Below are 19571 nucleotides of genomic sequence, written 5' to 3'. Positions count from 1 at the left end.
CCAAATTGCCTGTTTCATAATTGTGGAATGTTATTGTGCCTCCCACAATTGTGGAACACCTGATTTTCACTGATATTTTTACAAATAAAGTTATCAGACCATTCATAAAACATAACTAAGCATGAGTTTCGTTGGTGTTAGTGCCTGAAGTCATTATTTTGTACAAAATATGTACTCATGGAGAGAACCAAAGTTTGTTTACATCCGTAGGAAAAAAGTGTTCCGAATTTGTGGATTTCAACGGTCAAAGTTTTTCTTCAAAAACTTGGTATAAAACTTAAAATTTGCAGTTGTTCGATACAACATTCAAAAGATCGCAAGAAAAGCTTTCAAATGAAGGTAAAAGCGAATCATTAAGTTCAATCATTGATTTACTATGATTTTTTGAACATTGGCCGATCTGTAAACTGTTCCGAATATGAGGGATGGCTGTACAATCCTTATGGAAATTTAGCATTTAAAAAAAAAAAATGTTAAAAACAGTGGTTTTGGCAATTTTTGTGGATTTAGCCTAGCCATTTCTTTAAGTGGAACTTGATTTTTTTAGTCTCGAAATATTTGTAGCGTAATTTCCCAAAGGTTTGGCACATTGTGAAACAGCCAGGGTTGCGAATGAGCGAGCGAGCCAGAAGCCGTGCTCGCTCGTTCATGACCATAAGGACTTAACAGGTAGCTCGTGCTCGCTCATTTTCATCGCATGCGCTCGCGCTCAATGAGCGCTCATCAGTAAAGTAGGTAGATTTTTAGTTTTGTTGATGAATCTGGCCCAGGCCAATTGGATTCATCGCGAAAAAGAGACATGAACTTATCTTTTGCTGTCAACTTACTTATTTTTTTTAGATTTTGATAGTTAAAAGAAAACTAGTTTTGATTAAATCCCGATAAATAAAAAATGGCTGACTCGCAAGTAAAGTGTCTTAATTTGTTTAGAATTCTAGACACTCTTTTTAGCTCATTTAACTTTAAATTTAAAATTATTTACAAATTTACCAAGAAAACATTTGTGTGTTCCTTAAAAGTAATTTTGGAAGGTTGAATATTATTTCTTTAATGTTAAAATTTTATCTCAATTCAGACTGAAAAAGTGGCATTATACCAGAAAATTGATAAAATCACACATTTTTAGAGGTAGAATTACGCATTTTTCTGACATAAAAGATCTACCCCTTCTCAGATCAAATATTACCATGATTTGATTTACAGATCCTAATTTAACATCTTTAATCTGACTCCAAAACAAGCTTCAAAACAAAAATTATGAAAAATATCTTCGTCAATTATCATGAAGATTCGCTAATCCAGCCTCCATTAAAAAAAACAACCTCGAAGCTCTGCTGACAAAAAAGTTATTATCGTTTACCAGTTACAGGTAAAATAACCACCGCTCATTTTGCTCAAGCAGCAAAAATGAGCGCGAGCGCGAGCAATGAGCATTTTCGCTCATAAAATAAATGAGCAAACATGAGCACGAACAAACGTGAGCTAGCTCGCGTAGCGCTCCTCCTCGCGAATGAGCAAAAACTGCTCGCTCATGAGCGGTTGAGCGCTCAAAATCGCAACACTGGAAACAGCCCAATTGAGCTGGCCCAGTTCGTTACATTTATTAAGGTGAAACTGGAAGGCAGCGCCATATTGACATCACGACTCGATTTTTTTGGAAGCACCTTATATTAAAACGCCGTAACTTAAACAAGTTCTGCTTGTTGCAGACGATAAATACAAAAATAGCAAGCAATCTGTCGAGTTCAGAAATTGATTTATGTTGAACAAAAGTTGTCCAAGAACTGACGTCCCGTTAAAAGCATCAAATTAGGAAATCCATACACTAATATAGTTGATCTGTATCTGTTCTAACCGAAATCAACCAAACATAGCAAAATATAATGCAAGAATCAGTCTAAAACAGTTTTCCCAATTGACCACATGTGTCTTAGATGACGGTAAGTTCTTTAGTGGTAAAGAGTTTTTGAGTTTCTTTCAGCTGTGTGTTAGAGTATATTATGCTATCAACTAAAAATTTACCAAGAGTAAGAAAAAAGTGAAAAAACTTTCTAAAACGGCAAAGGAAAGGGGAATGAAAGCTAAAAAGCTTATAACAAGATCACAGTATTTTATTCTTTTGTAGATGTGCTTAATCATCAGCTCCCCGAGGGCCATCAATTGTTCCGCCTGGTTACGGCAGGTCCGAAATCGCATAATTATCAACCCCGGGACAAAATATAAAAATTCAAGTTTTAGTATTTTTTGGGATATTCCGAGATGGACTCACAACATAAAACAATTAAACATGAGGGGAAATATACCCTTTCCAATCAAACACCTTTCTTCGTCATATGGATAGTTTAATGCTCGATTAAAGCTCCAAAAATACTATTTAAGCTATAAACTTATCTGCAACAGCACCGCCTCAAGTAATCACCCAAATTTATGTCATTTACTGGCCAAAAAGATCAATTTTAATGCACTTTTGATCATAATTTCTATTTTGCGAGACCATTTCTCGCAATTTTGGTGGCACACACAGTAACACACGCAAGAAACCCTCAAACGCTTAATGTCGCCAAAATCCACTTTTCGCTTTCGCTTACATTTTCACGGCGCTTTCGATACAAAACTGCCCCCAACTTTCGGCAACATGTTCTTTTGCACATTAGTTAGTCATTCACTTGAAAAATAATCCTGAAACATGTAAATAATTAGCAAGCGCCATCAAAAAAACAAACGCGCCAAGTCTTTTGACGTTTCAATTTTAACTACCCATTCCAATCGAAGGCTGAAGAAAACCGAACGAGAAGCGAAGGCAAATAAAGAACAAAGGGTGGCTATTAACACCACCGAAGCGCCTGTTGGAGTGAGCCAGTGTTGCCAGGAAATTTTCTCTATAAATGCTACTTTTCGTGAGTGTTCGCTTAAAATTTAAGCAATTTTGGCAGCACTAGGCAGACCCAAAAGAGCGGTGGAGGTTAAAAAAAAAACTAAGCTGAAAATAGGAAGATGAGCGTGCCCCAACGTATTCGTTTGATTAGAATACATTTTGGAAATATTTTTTTCAAATGCAAAAAATCAAAGAGAAAAATAAAGAAATGAAAATTAATTGAAAAAAATGCATCATTCGTATAATTTTCCTTATCAGGCCAATAGTTTTGGGGCCACTGTAGTGGGCAGCATAATCATTCTGGATTGTTTAGGGGTCAGGCCACCGGAATACGTGGGGCACTAGCGAAAAATGTATTCTACACTAGTTTGGGTGGGGAAGGGGGAAGTTCAACAAGACGAGACGCGGAGTCGCGGTTCTGCTGGGTTTTAATACAATAATTGGCGAGAATCATCACCCGATACGCGGGGGTTAAGTTGCCAGCTTTCAGGGGGCCAGTGCTCCCGATATTTTGTCTGCTCTTTTCTTCGTTGCGTTCACTCTACACCATGTTCTTCCTGTGCAACATTTTTAAAACCAATTATGCCGTCACTGTGGGATCTATATTGGATCCACATGTTCCACGTTTCTTCACCGGGTTGCTGGCGAACCCGGTCACAATAATTTCTTCTCCGTTGAATTAGGGGGTCGTAAAAGCTGGAATTAATTTTTTTTCACACAACCCAGATGAACCACTTTGGGGGTTTCTTCTAAAGGTAGATCTATCACTAAACTTCCGGAAAAGTTGATCTTACTTTCTAATCAACTTTCCGCAACACTCGCGAACAATCCCATCCGCACTTGTCAATGGATTGACCACCACTTCACGAAGGACGGACCGTGCGATTCTTTCTATTTCGACCGCGATTCGGGCAGGAAAAAAGGCCTCTTCTTTCACACTGCTGACCTGCTGAACCTGTGCCGCTCACCTTCTCTTCAAAAAAGGGAAAACTCACACCCGAAGACGGAACACACTGAACGGACACAAACCACTCGCGTCGCCGGAAAACAACGAACTGAGCGAACTCTTTCTCGCGAACCGCCCGCGATGCATCCAAGTTGGCGATGCGGAGAAGAGAGAGCGAGCGATGAACTCCTCAACGCGCGCGCCCGATGAACTGCCAAAAAAACACAAGGGGAGCCGATGAGCGCGCGTGTGTGTGTGTGAGTTGTTGGTTTGAGCTGTCAAAGCTTGTTAGGGGGACGAGGGGAGGAAAAGGGTGTTTGCTGTTTGTTTTGTTTTGTTGCAGAAGGGGCTCGTCCGTAGATTTTGCTTTGCTACACATACAAAACCATCGCGCTGCGATCGCGTGAATCGTGACCGCGTGGTGGAATCAAAGTGGGCTCTGCGAAGAAGAGAGAGAGGAGAAAGGTTGATTGTTGATCCAAGTTTACAGTTACAACCGCGTTTGGTGAGAGTCTGCAAGCAGACGATCACGATCGTAAAAAAGGTAAAGGTCATCATTCTTTGGAGGGTTTGTTGCGAGAGGTTTGTTGTCAAGAAATTGAATAAAATAGTACAGTCATCCCTCATATTCGGAACAGTTTACAGATCGGCCAATGTTCAACAAATCATATAAAATCGATAATTGAACGTAATGATTTGCTTTTACCTTCATGTGAAAGCTTTTCTAGCGATCTTTCGATTGATGTATAGACCGGCTGTACATTTTTACGTTTTATATCAAGTTTTCAAAGAAAAACATTGACCCTTGAAATCCACAAATTCGGAACACTTTTTTCTTACGATGTAAACAAACGTGTTTTTTCTTCCAGGAGTACATATTTTTTACAAAATAATGACTTTGCACTCTGAAACCAATGAAACTCATGCTTAGTAATGTTTTATGAATGGTCTGATAACTTTTTTGTGAAAATATCAGTTAAATTCAGGTGTTCCACAATTGTGGGAGACACAATAACATCCCACAATAATGGAACAGGCAATTTGGAGGCAGTGTTTTGATGCTCTGGATAAAATAGTCTTGAAATGCAGTTTTTGTTGAAAAAGTATTACTTATACTAGTGAAATAGCAAGAGAATGTCCAATTAAAGGCCCTAAAAATAGCAGGGTGGACAGAAAAGTTAAATTTTTCATTCTATTGACAAATTACCACAAAAGTGTTCCGAATTTTTGGGTGTTCCGAATATGTGGGATGACTGTAATTTGTCTAAAACTAGGGCATTGCTATCAAATCTAAAGACTGAAAAATAGAGAGCCTATATGGAGAGGTGAAATATTACTCTCAGGGTTTCAATCTTACTGTCAAATCGGGGTTTATAAGTCCCTATTGAAAAATCGTACCAAATCCTATTCTAAAGTAAAAATAAAACCAAGTGCAAAAATTTACCCTTTAGGTATAGAAATGTTTTAAAATCTGTAGCAACATTTGAAAGAGGCGGTACGACATTGCTCTTACGGCCTCCCATTACACGCGTTTAAATGGGGCAGAAGGCCGTAAGAGCAATATTTACCGCCCCTTTCAAACGTTGCTTCAGAAATGTTTGTCTGAAGATTTAAAACAGTAACGCAATCCAAGCCTTTTTTTTACACCCAAGCTCCTATTCATCCCGGAATTCGAACTGACGACCTTTGGATTGTGAGGTCTAATCAATAGAAGATAAATTAGAACAAAAAAATACTGTAGAATTCAAGCATTGGATGATTGGAATGATTGGACTTTCAGAAACGGCCTATGATTTGATTTTTACAAAGTTATTTATTTTCCAGGCACTTTCATGCATGCATCTTAAAAAATAAAATTGATTCAAATTAGTTATGATTTGAACTTTCAAACATATTAAAGGCTGATGCTATTTGGTGCCTTCGGTATGGATGAGGACTACACCGAAAAAAAAATATACACGGAAATGCTTTTTTTGCTGAACTTTAAAATCTCGTTTTGTCATTAAAATTGATTTATAAAAAATGTCTTTAATTCTTTAACATTTTGATAAGTTTTTATAGTCCAGAATCAATTATCCGAAGTTCGATTATCCGAAGGTTTGTATGGAACTTCAAAAAATCGAATCATAAAAAAATCCAAAATATTCCACAAATTAAATCGGCAATTATTACGACGCAACATCCTTTGCAAAATTGGTGACATCACTCCGCCAATTTTCTTGTATGTGGTGCGTGCACTGAGCAAGTGTGAGGAATTTCTCGCGTGTTTGTGTGCGCTCAAAATGGCCGGTGGGTTGAGTAGCGTTTGGGTGGAAAATCCATTTTCCGCTCTCTCTCTCTCTCTCTCCCGTCATGCGCAAATAACAGGTAAGAGAATGAATAGACACGCGGCGTTGCCAGTGGCAGTGAACAGCGATGGATTCATTTATCGTGATGAGTGAGAAATTTTGAGCAAAGTGGGGTTTGTTTGTTTGTGGAACGGAACCTCGAAGCTTGTGAATTTTCCTCTGGCAGCCGACTTGAGATTGTCAAAGAGGGTGTGTTATTTCCTCACTCGTTATTTTTTATCCAATATTGAGTGTTGGGAGCGTTATTTAGATAAATGTCAGGAGGTTGCGTTTTGCTCAAAATGACTGATATTTTTCAGCTTATGGCGTCCACCTAATTGAAAAGCACATGATGTAGGCAGTTGTAAAAGTATATGTACAGAGCACCACTTTGTATATTGCAATGATTTTGAATACAGTCCAGACTCAATTATCCAAAGGTTGGGACTTCGGATAATCGATTAACATGTTTTTCATATTATTTTCATGCATATTTTAATTTTAAATGCCAAAGGCATTTTCATGTTTGTTCATGTTTAATGAGTTCTAAATCACTTTAGCGTAATTTAGGGGTCATACTTAGGCTGGAACAAATATTTTTAAAAGTTTTTGTCACCCTCTTTTTCGTTTAGAATTATGTTTATCATGTTTGGGTTTATTCAATATTTCGAGTTTTTGAAATTTTTCGATAAACTGTACCGCAAGAAGATTTTTTTCTCGCCATTTTTTTTTTTGTTTTTGTGAAATCTTTCACTTTTTGAAAACTATTGATTGCAAAACAACTGAACTAGTTTAAAATGCATTTTAAAATAATGTTTTCATTAAAATGTTAAGACTGTGGCTTGTTATTTTTTAAAATAAATTTTTCCCCTCTCTCGTCCCCGGCCAGAGCTTGGCTACAAAAACTTTGAAAGATATTTGCATCGGCCTTTCAAGGTTGGTTTTTAAAATGTCACTTAAATTTCTAACTATGGGAGGAAAACTTGTAGATCAGGGGTGCTCAACCTTTTGGACCTGCGGGCCAGGTCTGATTTTTCTGAACCAGTGGTGGGTCGGAACTAATATTTGTTAAAAGTTGAAAAAGTAAACACATTTTTTATGAAAAAACATATGTTTGGTCCCTTATTTCTTGACTCATTTTGAGACATTTTTTTTAATATTTTAAAATATTTGCAGCGATCTATTTTCAATATGAATAATTTGTTTTTTAAGCTTTAAAAAAAATGATCACTAAAAAGCTGTTCTGTTAGTTTTTGATTACTGATTTATTTAAAAAATAGAAAATAAAAAAAATCAATTTTTAGTGGACAAAGTTCAAACTGAAAGAAATTTAAATATAGTGTCTTTTTGCACATTTTTAGACATCAATCCAGTTTTTTTTTGTCATAAATTTCACTATTTTACGAAACTGATAATTTTGTTTTCTTGCACGATTTTCAGTTTAAAAATATCGATTTAGAATTTATAAGAATTAAATTCAAACACGAAACATGTTGTTGTAATATGATAAAATTTGATTTCAAGCTTATTTTTTAATGCAGGCAATCAATTGGCCAGACATAGAACTATTTTGAAAAACCGTCGCGGGCCGCATGAAATGGCTTCACGGGCCGGATCCGGCCCGCGGGCCGTACGTTGGGCAGGCCTGTTGTAGATTCTGTTTTTCTTGATTGATCTTTTTGTGACTTTATTTCGAAAATGATGCACTCGAAAGTCAAAACTGCAAATCTGCGATTGGCCAAAAAGTTAATTCCGTAGGTCTATATTCCATGAAATTTCCCTACTTTTGACCTATGGGAGTAAAGGTATTGGAGGTTGTTGCAAAAAAATATTGGGCATAAAAAAATATTCATTTATAACAGTAATTTGCAAAAGCTCTGAAAACAATTCAAGCGAACCTCGGATGTTTATGACACATTTTGAAGTGCGTCGAAAGCAGTGCTTGCGAAATTTCGACTTTGTTTGTGATAGCTGACAGAACACTCCAATCGTCTTCTTCACGACAACCTGATTTTTACATTCTACTTTCGTTCGTTTCACTCACAAAGGAATGAGTGCTTCGCAAAGTCACTCACACAGTCAGGAAAAAGATCGCTTAGAGAGCGGTCGTTAGACATTCTACCGAGATTCCGATCATCTCTCCATTGATAGCAATCATATGACTTCTGTCACCACGCAGCATCATACAAGCAAGAGAGAGACGAAAAACGAGAGAAAGAGCGCGTTGTTTCGTTCGGGCGGCTGCTTGAGTGGTGCTAATTTTTCGTTCGTTTCGTCTTCGTGTTTACGTTCACTGACCATCGCCAAGCGATGACGATCGTGATAGGCGTTGTGTATCAGCGATCAAATATCGTTTTGGAATTTATTTATTTATTCGTAAAACATACGTAGACTACATGATCGTTGCTTAGTTTCTAATTACAAGGGGGGAACATCTATCTTTGATTGTAGAACTGTTTTTTCATGGTGGATTTTGTCATTGTGAAATCGATTATGTTATTATATTTGTTATAAGTTTCCATCATTCTATTCATGGGCCCGTGTTTAGCGTAGTCAGTTCTGTGAAAATGCAATGCGAATGGCTCACGTGCTCTCAATACGCGTGTGGGTTCATAGAAATTTAATGTTTGTAACAACTCTGGAGAATTAATTCGGTTTGCAATTAGATCATTTACGAACGAAAGAGAAGCGAATTCACGACGCTTTACAAGTGTTTCTAAGCTTATTAACATACAGCGTGCAATATACGAAGGAAGGGGAAACACTGTCCACCCTAGTTTACGAAGAGCAAATAGTAAAAATTGTTTTTGCACTGATTCAATACGGGTTTCGTGTGTTTTGATGTGTGGACTCCACACGACGCTACAATATTCAAGAATAGAGCGAACATAAGCTATGAACAATGTTTTCAATGTATAGGGGTCCTTAAAGTTATAACTGAATCGTTTTATGAAGTTGAGCATATTAGTTGCTTTGAATACCATCGTGTTGTAATGTTCGATGAAAGTCATTTTAGAATCAAGTATGACTCCTAAATCTCTAACATTTGAACAGGTTTCAACTATCTGGTTGTCTAGTTTTACGTTTATATTTGGCTTATTTATTTTTCTGCTGAACAAGATCGATGTACACTTTTAATGTTAAGTTGTAAAAGGCTACGACAGCACCATTCAAAGAATATGTTGATTTCGTTCTGGAATCTTGAAGCGTCAGTTTCGTCTTTAATTTTCATAAATAATTTCATGTCATCTGCGTAAATCGAAACGTTGATATGCTTAAATATAAAGGATACATCATTTACGTAAAGAATAAAAAGTAATGGGCCTAAATGAGAGCCTTGAGGTACCCCGGAAGTAACATTGATGAGCCTAGATATGAGGCCATTAAATTTAACACATTGCGTGCGTTTTGTTAAGTAAGATTTAAGCCATGAAAGTAGATTAGAATCAATTCCGATTTTATCCAATTTGAAAAGAAGCATAGGAATGTCCACTCTGTCGAAGGCTTTGCTAAAGTCAGTATAGAGTGTCTGTACAGAGTTTTTGTTATCCATTTCATTCAATGTGTAGTTTACGAACGAGAGAAGATTAGTTGCGGTTGAGCGCCCTTTGAAAAATCCATGCTGTTTTTGTGTTATGTAGTCTTTTAATTGAGCAAACATTTTGTTGTTAACTATTGCCTCAAAGAGCTTGGGAATACATGAAATAAGAGCAATTCCACGGTAGTTTTTCACGTCAGATTTTTTACCGGATTTGAAAATTGGAACTAAATATGATTTCTTCCAAGCACTTGGGAATATTCCTGATTTTAATGATAGATTAAATAGCCAATAAAGCGGAGAAGCCAGTTCAGAGGCTACATTTTTTGCAAATTTTGGAGATATTCCATCTGGTCCGGTACTTTTGAACTGTCAAGAGCTTTAAGAGCCGCCTGAATTTCATCTAAGGATAAGCTATCGACTGTTATTTCGTTATTCGCTTGGGGAATAAAGGAAAAGTAGCTTCGGTCTCGATCGTTTTCATCAAAAGAGGTGTATACGCTTTCAAAAAGTTTGCGAATAATTCACAAATTTCTGCACTGTTTTTGCCAATTTTATTGTCGAGAGACATATTTGACGGAAAATTACTACTTTTTAATTTTGATTTGACAAAATTGAAAAACTGCTTGGAATCACTCTTGATTTCCGATTCTACCTTTCTATGATACTTTTCAAATTCAAATTGGATGGTGACTTCTAACTGACTGCATATTTGTAGATACTCATCAAGTTTTTGGCTATTGCTTTTGTAAGCTTTGTGAGCTTTTTGTTTTCTATTTTTAAGGTTTTTAACCTCTCTTGTAAACCAAGGCGGGTGTTTGTCAATTGTGCGTCTTTTTCTTCGTATTGGGACGCTTTCATCGAGGATGTCGTATATAATGCTATAGAAAGTGTTAACTGCTAGCTCGATGTTCGCTTCTTTCTCTAGTAATGCTTTCCAATCAACTTCTAATAGTCTACGTTTGATTAAGGGATAATTGGCATTATTGTAATCAGGAATTTCTTCGTAATCTGAACCATCTGGTCTGTTATTAGCCTTATGCACGAAAAGTGAAAATTCAATTGCTGTGTGATGAGCTTCATTTTTCCAAAGTGGATTATTTGCTTCAGTCACACAGAAGTCTTCAGTCATATTAGTAAAAAGAAGATCAAGAAAGCGATTATTTTGATTTTTAACATGATTAATTTGATTTAGGCCGAGAGAGTACATTTTGTCAAAAATTACTTGTAATCTATCACTTTCCCCTAAGATGGGAATAAGAATAGACTCGTTTTCTGCGTCAACCATGAAGTCGACAGCACCGAGATTGAAATCGCCATACAAATGTATTTTGGATTCGGGATCTAGACTGGAGATAATTTTTCAGCGTTCTTGAAGAAATCTTCATATGAGCTGAGTGGCGATAACGGGGGAAAATACACAGATGCAAAGATGTGAGTCTCTTTTGCAATCTGAGCTTTGACCCATACGTGTTCAAAATGTGCAAAAACGTCAGAATCAAGTTTTTCTGAGTCAAAATTGGTTTTAATGGCGACTAAAACGCCGCCTCCCGACTTTTTCCCGGATGATAACAGATTTCTATCATTCCTAAATACATTAAAGTTGCTAGAGAAAACCTCTTCGCTTAAAATACTAGCGTCCCAACTGGTCTCCGTGCCAAGAATAGCAGTATAAAGGCATCCGCTGATAGCTTGATTAATAGTGTCGATTTTTGCGGCACTTTTCATTCTATTGAAGTTTTGACAGTAAGTCAAAATTTCAATTAAATTATTAGACGCAGTGGTTGGACTTGTCAAAATTAAATTATCGCTAGCTTCACATGAAGGCGTCATTAGTTCATAAAATTTCCTGTTTCCGAAAAAGAGCTACGTTGCGCTGGCCGGAACATCCAGCTAGGTGTTTCACTGTATACCTGTGCGCTTCTATGTATTAGCTGAGCTTGGGTGGGCTGTTGCTGTTGATGAAGTTGTGGTTGCTGTTGTGCCGGTGGGTGTTGCTGGTGAAATTGAGGTTGCTGTTGTTGGTGGGACTGGGCTTGTAGTTGTTGCTGTAGATTTTGATGATGTTGTTGATGGGGTTGTGGTTGTTGTTGTTGATGTTGCTGTTGCTGTTGTTGCTGGAGGGGGTGGGCTTGTTGCGGCTGCTGTAGGTGTTGAAATGTTTGTTGTTGGTGTTGCTGTAGAGATGGTTGCTGAAGTTGTTGATGTTGCTGCTGCTGTTGTTGGTCTTGATAGGGTTGCTGGAGTTGATGAAGTTGTTGCTGTTGTTGGGATTGATGTTGATGCTGCTGGGGTTGGTGTTGACGTTGCTGGGATTGTTGTTGTTGGAGCTGGATATGCTGTTGGTGTTGTTGCTGCTGGGATTGTTGTTGTTGATTATGTTGTTGTTGCTGGGATTGTGAATGTTGTGGATTTTGTAATAAGTTGACTGGTTGTTTTACTAAGTGTTGTGCAAGCTGATTGTGGCACAGGCGGTGAAGCCGGTCGTTACGTTGTTCTAAGTGGAAATTGTTGTCGAAGAAGCTGTAATCGAGCTCGTAATCATCGAGGTCGTCTGTCCCGGTGTAGCTGGAGCGCCTATGTTGCCGACGCCGTTTTCGCTGATTGGCTTTACGTCTCAATTTAGATTGCTCCTTTCGGCGTGCTGTTCGGATATCGTAGTCAGTCCAGTCAGCTTTCCATAGCCGTTTATTGCCGAGTGTGCGCCATCCAGAATTGTCTTTAAGATTGGGACTACCTGAAGCTGAGCTAGATGCTAACTCATCAGCGAGAGTTTCGTGATGAGCCTCGGTTTGCTCAGTACCAGCCGGGAGATTGGCTGAGATTGCCTTAATCTCCTCGAGGATTTCATTGACAGCAGGACCAGGGTCACGCCCAGACAAAAAATCAACTCCGTGTTGATATTCTTAAGTCTTTCACCGATAATGCTCTGACTCTCACCAATTTGCTGAGTGACGGAGGTCAGTGCGTCGATTTTGACCAACGTACTGGCGTTGTCCGCTGGTGCTACGTCATCTAAAATTGACGAAACTTTTTGCATACGTTTAATGTAGAGTCATCGATTTTTATCCAGTCTGTTGAGTTGCTGCTGCATTTCGCCAAGGAGGGTGGCAATGCCCTCATATTCATCTTGAACAACTTCGATTTTGTTGTCCATTTGCTTGAAGGCATTGCAAGCCTTAAAGTTAGCATCAATCAGAGCTTTTATATCGCAAGTCAGCTTTTGCTGTTGCAGGAGAACGGCGCGAGTTGTGACTTCAACCGAAATAACTCCCTGGCAGTTTTGGGAAATGATCGCTGACAGAAAGTTCTATAGAAGCAGTCCTATTCACTGATAGATCCCTTTTCATTGGTCAAAAGACCTTTCGAATATAACAAAGAGAGTTGGAATTGATCAGGTTTTATGAAAATGCGAGCAATTTAAGATTTTTTTAAACTGGTTTTTGGACCTCAAATTTCAAAGCCCGTTTCACCTCACTTCCCTTTGTTGTAGAGTGCTCATATTTGGCATGAGTTCATCTCAAGTATAGACAAACAAACGCTGAAAGTTTCATCTAAATCTGAGCACCTCAATACGACCTGTGACCAGCGATGAATAACCATCATCAAAAGAAAATCTTTTGGCGCTCATCAATAAAAAAAAATCAGACCGGAACAAGGCTCTCCTCTCTTGCGCACGAAAGATCGGTAAAAAGAAACTCAAAAATCATCATCTTGATTATCCGGCGGAACCTGTTGAATCAAATCATTATGTTCTTCATTTTTTTTGTTAAACGTTTAAAAGTTTACGAAATGTTAAGTTTGCTTTTACGAATAATATCGTTCTTAGTGTTTCACGAACACTTTTCCAGAGTTTTTTTATTGAAAAGGTCCTATAACATGTGAAACACAACAGTTTATATGACCTTTAAAAAAACTCTAGATTTGTTAATTAAAATGTACAAATGTTTTCACAAGTTTTAGAAAGCATTTGGAAATGGATAAATATAATTAGTAAGGAATTTCTTAAAGAACAATTCTAGAGTTTTTTTAAAAGGTCCTATCATCATATGAAAGACAATAGTTCAAAAACTCTAGAATTATTGATAATCAAGTTTGAATTGAGGAAACCCCGAAAAAATCTTCCTTTTTAAATCAAACTCACAGAAAAATTAAAATTTCTAGTTATTCTAGTTGTTTGGAAAATTGTTTGGACAAACTAATGATGCAGTCTGGCTTCTTTGGACATACCGAAGGCACTAAACAAGTTTTAGCCGGATTAAAAAATACAAAAAAATCGAATGACTGAAATCTCAGCGAATTGGGTCCTAAAATGAAGCTTCGATTGCTGATATTATTGTTTACAACGATATAGCTTATTTTTCTGAGTACAATGACCCTTTGTACGACCACAAAGAGTTTAAAATGGATTTTTAAATCAATTTTGAAAAATTAACCTCGCGTTCCTTCTTGACAGAAAAGGTCCTACTTGACAGCTTGTTGATCCATCGAAACCATAGTTGATCCATCGAAAAAATGTTGTCTTGTCAATAACTTTTTTTGCATAAAAATGAAAAAAAGTGATCAGAAATGGTTTTTAATCGTGTTTTTTACCGTTGTACATAAAAATTTACATAGGGCACGATTAAGAACTATTTCTGATCACTTTTTTTTTCATTTTAATGCAAAACAAATAAATTAACAAGACAACATTTTTTCGAAAGATCAACTATGGTCCCCTTGGAAAGAGTTGTCAAGTAGGAACTTTTCTGTCAGGAAGGACCGCGAGGTTAATTTTTCCAAATTGATTTAAAAATCCACATTAATCTCTTTGTGGTCGTACAAAGGGTCATTGTACTAAGAAAAAAAAAGCTTTATCGCTGTAAAAAATAATATCAGCAATCTAAGCTTCACTTTAGGACCCTATTGCTTTTTTTTTAATATAAAATGCAATTTTTTTTTTGTATTTAACCTCGAATTTAGCGCTTCTGCCTTTGGTTGGCCAACTTCCGCCTCCAAGCTGTACCGATTCTTACGGTATGTTCCTGGGGACCCCAAAGTTCATAATTCCCCTTGAGTTGAGCCTGCGCAGAAATTTTGTCGGTCGGTGTTATAAGCCAAATCTTGCTCAGATTTGTTTTCAATTTGATGTAATGTAAAACACATTTCTATGAGTGATGTAAAGTTTCTTTCATTTCAAAATAAAACACTGAATATAATTTGGGACTAGAATATGCTTATATTGATATCACTTGCATTACAATGAACGAATCAGTAAATTTAACGCTAGAGTACGAATGCATATTTCTTAGCAAAGGAGCTGATTAAACTATATTGCGGTAAAACTTAGTCCATAATTCGGGGGCAAAGATCGCAGGGGTCGCTCTTGTTGCACGATCAAATTTTGCAAACTAAAAAAAGGTTTTCTTTCGCCTAGCATAAAACATTCTACCCATATTCACAATTCCATCATTTTTTAAAATCACTCCGTCGCGTGGTGATACTTGACGAACGCGATCGCCGCCAGCTCCTTGCAAAACTCCTCCAGAACCACGATCGACTCGAAGAGGGGATCGTTAATCTCGTCCTCCTCTTCCTCCGGGGAAGGTTCCTCGGACGAGGTGTGCTCGCAGCAGTCCTTGTGGTACAGGGGCGGGTTCGCCAGCAGCCGTTTGCCCGTTTCGACGATCTTCTCCTGGAAGTTCTCGACGCGCGGGATTTCCGTGAGGAGTTGCCGCGCCAGGAAGTGCATCACGGACCAGAGGGTGGTGGCTCCTGGGGCTACGGGAACTTCCGGACTTAGAAGGATCTCGTGCAGGTAGGGATGGGGGAAGAGGGCGAGCTTGGAGAGGATCGCGATTACCGCGAGGTTCAGCTCGTACGGCTGACAGCTCATCTGCTTGACGTGCGAGAAGAGCAGTTTTAGGAGAGGGCCCTCGTAGAAGCTCTCCTCGGAGATGCCACTGTCGCCGCAGCGGACCTCGTTCAGGTCGGTTTTGGTTGGGCGGGGTTTGGGCTTCGCTAGGGGGACTTCCTCGGAGTCGGGTGAGTTTAGGGGGCTTTCGGGCCAAACAGCTTCCACGGGCCAGTTGAAACCTTCGGTTCTTTGGATCCACGTCTGGTAGTGCCGGCTGGCGTCCTGCATGTACTCCTCGTAGCAGATTCCGGCGGAGTCGTTCATGATGTGGCGCGGGAGGAGAAGTAGGAAGCTGGAAGATCAGATCGTTTTGAATCAAACTGTTGAACTGATCAAGCAGGTGACAGTAAACTTACTTGTTGATCACCTTCAGGATGTTATGCGGTGCCAGCGTCCGGGACTTAATCGGTCCGTCGGCACTGCCTCTCCGCCGCTCGCGGTTGTCCTCTTCGTCCGACCAGGACTGCATGTTCCGAGTAGCGCCCAAGTCGTAATACCCCCGGTTATTGATGTACAGGAAGAGCATACCGTGCAGAATCTTCTCGTGTGGGTTATCCAGCAAAGACTAAAGCGGGAATGTTAGTTAGTGAGGGGTGTTTCTGAGTTGGGGATGTTAACATTTACTTCAACAAATTGCAACGTTTGCAGCAGAAGATCCGAATTTTCGTGCGCGTTCTCAATCAGTATCGTTAGCAGACAGTCGGCTCCGTTAATGCTCGTAATGTCTCCCTCACCGATTAGCCAGTTAGCGATTTCTAGAAGCGTACGACAAGGTTAGGAACGGTGACGATTGTTAGTACCATTGATTGTTACCGTCCAGCAGTGTTTTCGACTGGGTCTTCTTGATGATTTTCGCCGTCAGAACCAGCATGAACGGAGCGTAGCTTCCCAGCAGACCAGCCTCGATGTAGCTGACGAGCAGCTGATTCCGGATCAGCTCACCCAATTCATCCGCAATCACCGGACTCTCCTTCATCAGACAGTCACAGTAGTCCAACCAGCAGAGGAAGCTAGTTAGCTGATACCTTCCAATAAAGTGAGGCTGCTCGCTGTCCCTCGGAATCAGTCCCCACGAAACGTTAGCATCCTCAATGTCTCCGGTGTCCATATCTTCCGGAATCTGCTGGCAGTGCGTCGCCAACCGGTCCGCAATCATCCCGCAGAACCGACTCAAGCTGTTCCGGATGGCATTGCAAGATTTGTTCAGCGTTGGTAGCGAAGCTAGAATCAAGATTCCTTCGCAAGCCCGAACGATTATTGTACTGTCCTGAAAGATTCCGGAACTGTTATCTGAACCAAGATTCCCACAACCTAATACTTACTGCACTATCCAGATAGCTCACAATGGCATCGAACAGAATGAAGTGCTCTTCATCATCACAGTCACACTTGAGCTCAGCCGGACCCTCGTTCAGATCCGGAACTGCCACCGAACTTCCAGCTCCACCCTCGCAGCACGGCTCCTCCTTGATCAGCGAAACCCGTCGCGAGTCGTACTCGATCTTTGTGCTCTGAAACAGCGGGTTGTTCACCGGTGGCTTCGTAACGGCCACCCCCTTCCAGCTGGCCAGCATTTGTGCGGAATGGTGATGAGACTTGAGAAACAGGTTGACCAGAATGGAGTCCTTGCGGACGAGTCCGGCCACGGTTTCCAGGAAAAGGATCTCCTCCTTTTCGTACGGCGACGCTAGCGTTCCGTTGCACAGCTCGACCAGCTTCTGGACCGGCTGGAAGAGGCTGGCGTGCCCGAGCGGGGGGCTCTTCATGCAGGACAGCAGCCGGCGGATCCAGTTCAGGATGACGAGGCGAGCGCCCGGTGGGGCGTCGTTCGCGGCGAGCTCTACGAGCACGTCCAGCGGGCGGTTGTTCAGCACGAACTCCATGCATTCCGCTTTCGCGCTGGACTCTCGTGGATCACTTGGAGTCCCGTCCGGAACGTCTTCTGGGTTTACGCTTTTAGCCTGCTCTTGCTGCTGTTGCTCCTCGCGGATCAGTATCTGGAGCATCTGCTCCAGGTGGACCGGAATGTTGGTGTCGTTGATGTGGATCTTTGGCAAGGTCTTGTCCGCGACGTAAAAGTTCTTCACCAGCTTGTAGTGGTAGTCAAAGTCCTGCAGGGCAGTGGGTGGCGGCGCGAGCTAAAGAGAGATAAAAGAAACTTGAGCAACTTGAGTTTTAATTTATACAACTCAAGGTAAATGATTGATCCAAAGAGCAAATAGGAGTACGAGACGGATCAGATTGGAAACGTTTGATGACCTGGGGACGGAATCAGAGTCAGACAATCCTGGAAAGATGAACTCTCAGTCAGTTTGTTTCTAACAACTATTATTAAAAGTTGATAGTGGAGTTCAGGTCAGTGGAGTTGAGGTCGTAGTCGATTTGAGACAACTGCTTGTCCCATTTTCCATAGATCACTCATATTATTTCCATTTTTCTTCTTTGCCAAGTTACTGAATATTCTAGCAGAGCTGGTTATGCCAGACGTCTGCTTGAATGATGGCCTCGAGATGGGTGGCGATTAGTTCGTTTGGCATGTGCGGTAGCCAATTGTGGACGCGAACCTGGATTAAGTTGTCCTTCTGGAATATAGGTATACGGAAGTCTTGGCCTCTGCAGCCTAGGTTCTGGTGGTTGGCTAGGTCCGAAGCTTCCTCCGGCGATCCTAGCTCGATGATGACGTGGTTTCGGGAATCGTTGAGTTGTAGATTTTTAACTCGTATTAAGTCCAGTTGAAGGTCGTTGGAGATGAACTTTGACACGGATTCGATATCTAGTCCGGTCCGGTCGAGAAACCCATCCTTCAGACCCAATATCGCCCGTGCAGACGATACTTCGATAGCTAGATAGGAATCTCAGTAAGCTTAGTACAAGAGAGCACACGGGCATCGACTTATGGAGGAGGCTGTGCTGGATGAAGTTACTACGGATGGAAATGTCTTTGGAGGTGGTGAAATCGTTGTGTCTAGTGGGCGCTGAACCTTCAAGTGATCGGTCTAAACTTAATTGAACAGTTTCTGGACTGACGTCCAAAAAGCTTGAAGATAAATTGTCCTTGTCATCTTTGTCTTGCCTTCTTGATGAGTTCTGCATGGATGCCCATGTTTTCAGCTGCTTTGTTGTTCTTCAGTTGTTGTTCACAGTTCCGTTCTGATAAAAGATATCAATTATATTTCCAACAAACGATCTGTACCAATCGACTCAGGTATCGATTATCACCTTGTGCAAATCTTACAAACTGCACTGGTGTTCTAGTTTCTTGTGTTTATACTCTAATTGGATGCGCTTCTTGCCGCAACAGTACTTCATCTTCTGTACGATATCAGCCGCCATCATTTGCGCATTTAATAGGTTTGCATTCCAATTTGTTCCAAGATAACGATCTGTATGTATTCCGAGTATTCATAAACTGTAAAATGACTGTAAAATGACAATGCTGAAGTTCACTGTCGGCATTAGTTTTCATCAGATCAATATTTGTATTGATTTTCATGAGCTCTTTCTACTGCTTTCCGACATGCTCCGCATGTAAACAATCAAACAGTTTCTTGCAGAAGGAAAAAAGTGCAACATGCATCCAGTCTCCATTACATAACCACCAGCCACAACATATCGTGTTACAACCTGCATGGTTCTGCACACGCACCTTTTCCACCTGCTTGCAGTTGCAATTTCCTTCGGCGGATGACGCATTCCTAGAAGAAGAAGACAAAAATCGGCAGACTTTTCCGCACTCACCACATCGGCTGCCGTCTGCAGCACTTCCGAGAGTCGTCCCAGCATTCTGTCGATTTCGTTAAACTTCCGGCAGAGAAACATGAACCGCCTGTGAGGCTGAACGCGGTTTGCTGATCTACTCGATACGGTTCATGGTGGATCCAAATTTGGCAGAAAAAAAAGACCCGGAGGGACCGATGGCCGAAAACTGCGACGACAATGTTTTTATTTTTACCACCTCTTTTTTCCACACTGACTGCCACTGCCAGAAT

At 40.2% G+C, this 19571-nt stretch overlaps 2 protein-coding genes across 7 annotated transcripts in view; both read right to left on the bottom strand.

The window, feature by feature from the left end:
- The window catches only part of LOC6042960 (dihydropyrimidinase), a 78358-nt gene extending 74379 nt beyond the window's left edge, over window positions 1-3979 (bottom strand). For 2 of the 6 annotated variants that reach the window (XM_038260321.1, XM_038260326.1), the window contains exon 1: window positions 3844-3949. The gene's annotated coding sequence lies outside the window, so the exon portion shown is untranslated. Of the gene's footprint in view, window positions 1-3332; window positions 3541-3669 lie in introns of those variants that run through there. The other 4 variants (XM_038260325.1, XM_038260324.1, XM_038260322.1 and 1 more) reach the window with 4 other exon arrangements.
- Window positions 3980-14881: 10902 nt separating this feature from the next.
- LOC6042956 (protein FAM160B1) lies at window positions 14882-19571 on the bottom strand. Its single transcript, XM_001854023.2, has 6 exons — window positions 19321-19571; window positions 16905-17720; window positions 16396-16849; window positions 16207-16337; window positions 15939-16147; window positions 14882-15874 (listed from the first exon to the last, which is right to left on the bottom strand). Exons 1-6 carry the CDS (start codon window positions 19399-19401, stop codon window positions 15148-15150), a joined length of 2418 nt encoding a protein of 805 aa, XP_001854070.2. The 5' UTR covers window positions 19402-19571; the 3' UTR covers window positions 14882-15147.

Source organism: Culex quinquefasciatus, chromosome 3, assembly GCF_015732765.1.
Source record: "Culex quinquefasciatus strain JHB chromosome 3, VPISU_Cqui_1.0_pri_paternal, whole genome shotgun sequence".
NCBI lineage: Eukaryota > Metazoa > Arthropoda > Insecta > Diptera > Culicidae > Culex > Culex quinquefasciatus.
Note: the sequence above shows the minus strand (reverse complement) of the source record. Positions and strands in the feature narration are given on the sequence as shown.

Excerpts from the sequence above, each read along its gene's own strand:
- LOC6042956 (XM_001854023.2), bottom strand. The coding sequence starts at position 19,401 with ATGTTTCTCTGCCGGAAGTTTAACGAAATCGACAGAATGCTGGGACGA. Across the intron at positions 16,850-16,904 it reads TGAGCTATCTGGATAGTGCA|GACAGTACAATAATCGTTCG; the intron begins GTAAGTATTAGG and ends GGAATCTTTCAG. Across the intron at positions 16,338-16,395 it reads GTCGAAAACACTGCTGGACG|AAATCGCTAACTGGCTAATC; the intron begins GTAACAATCAAT and ends GTACGCTTCTAG.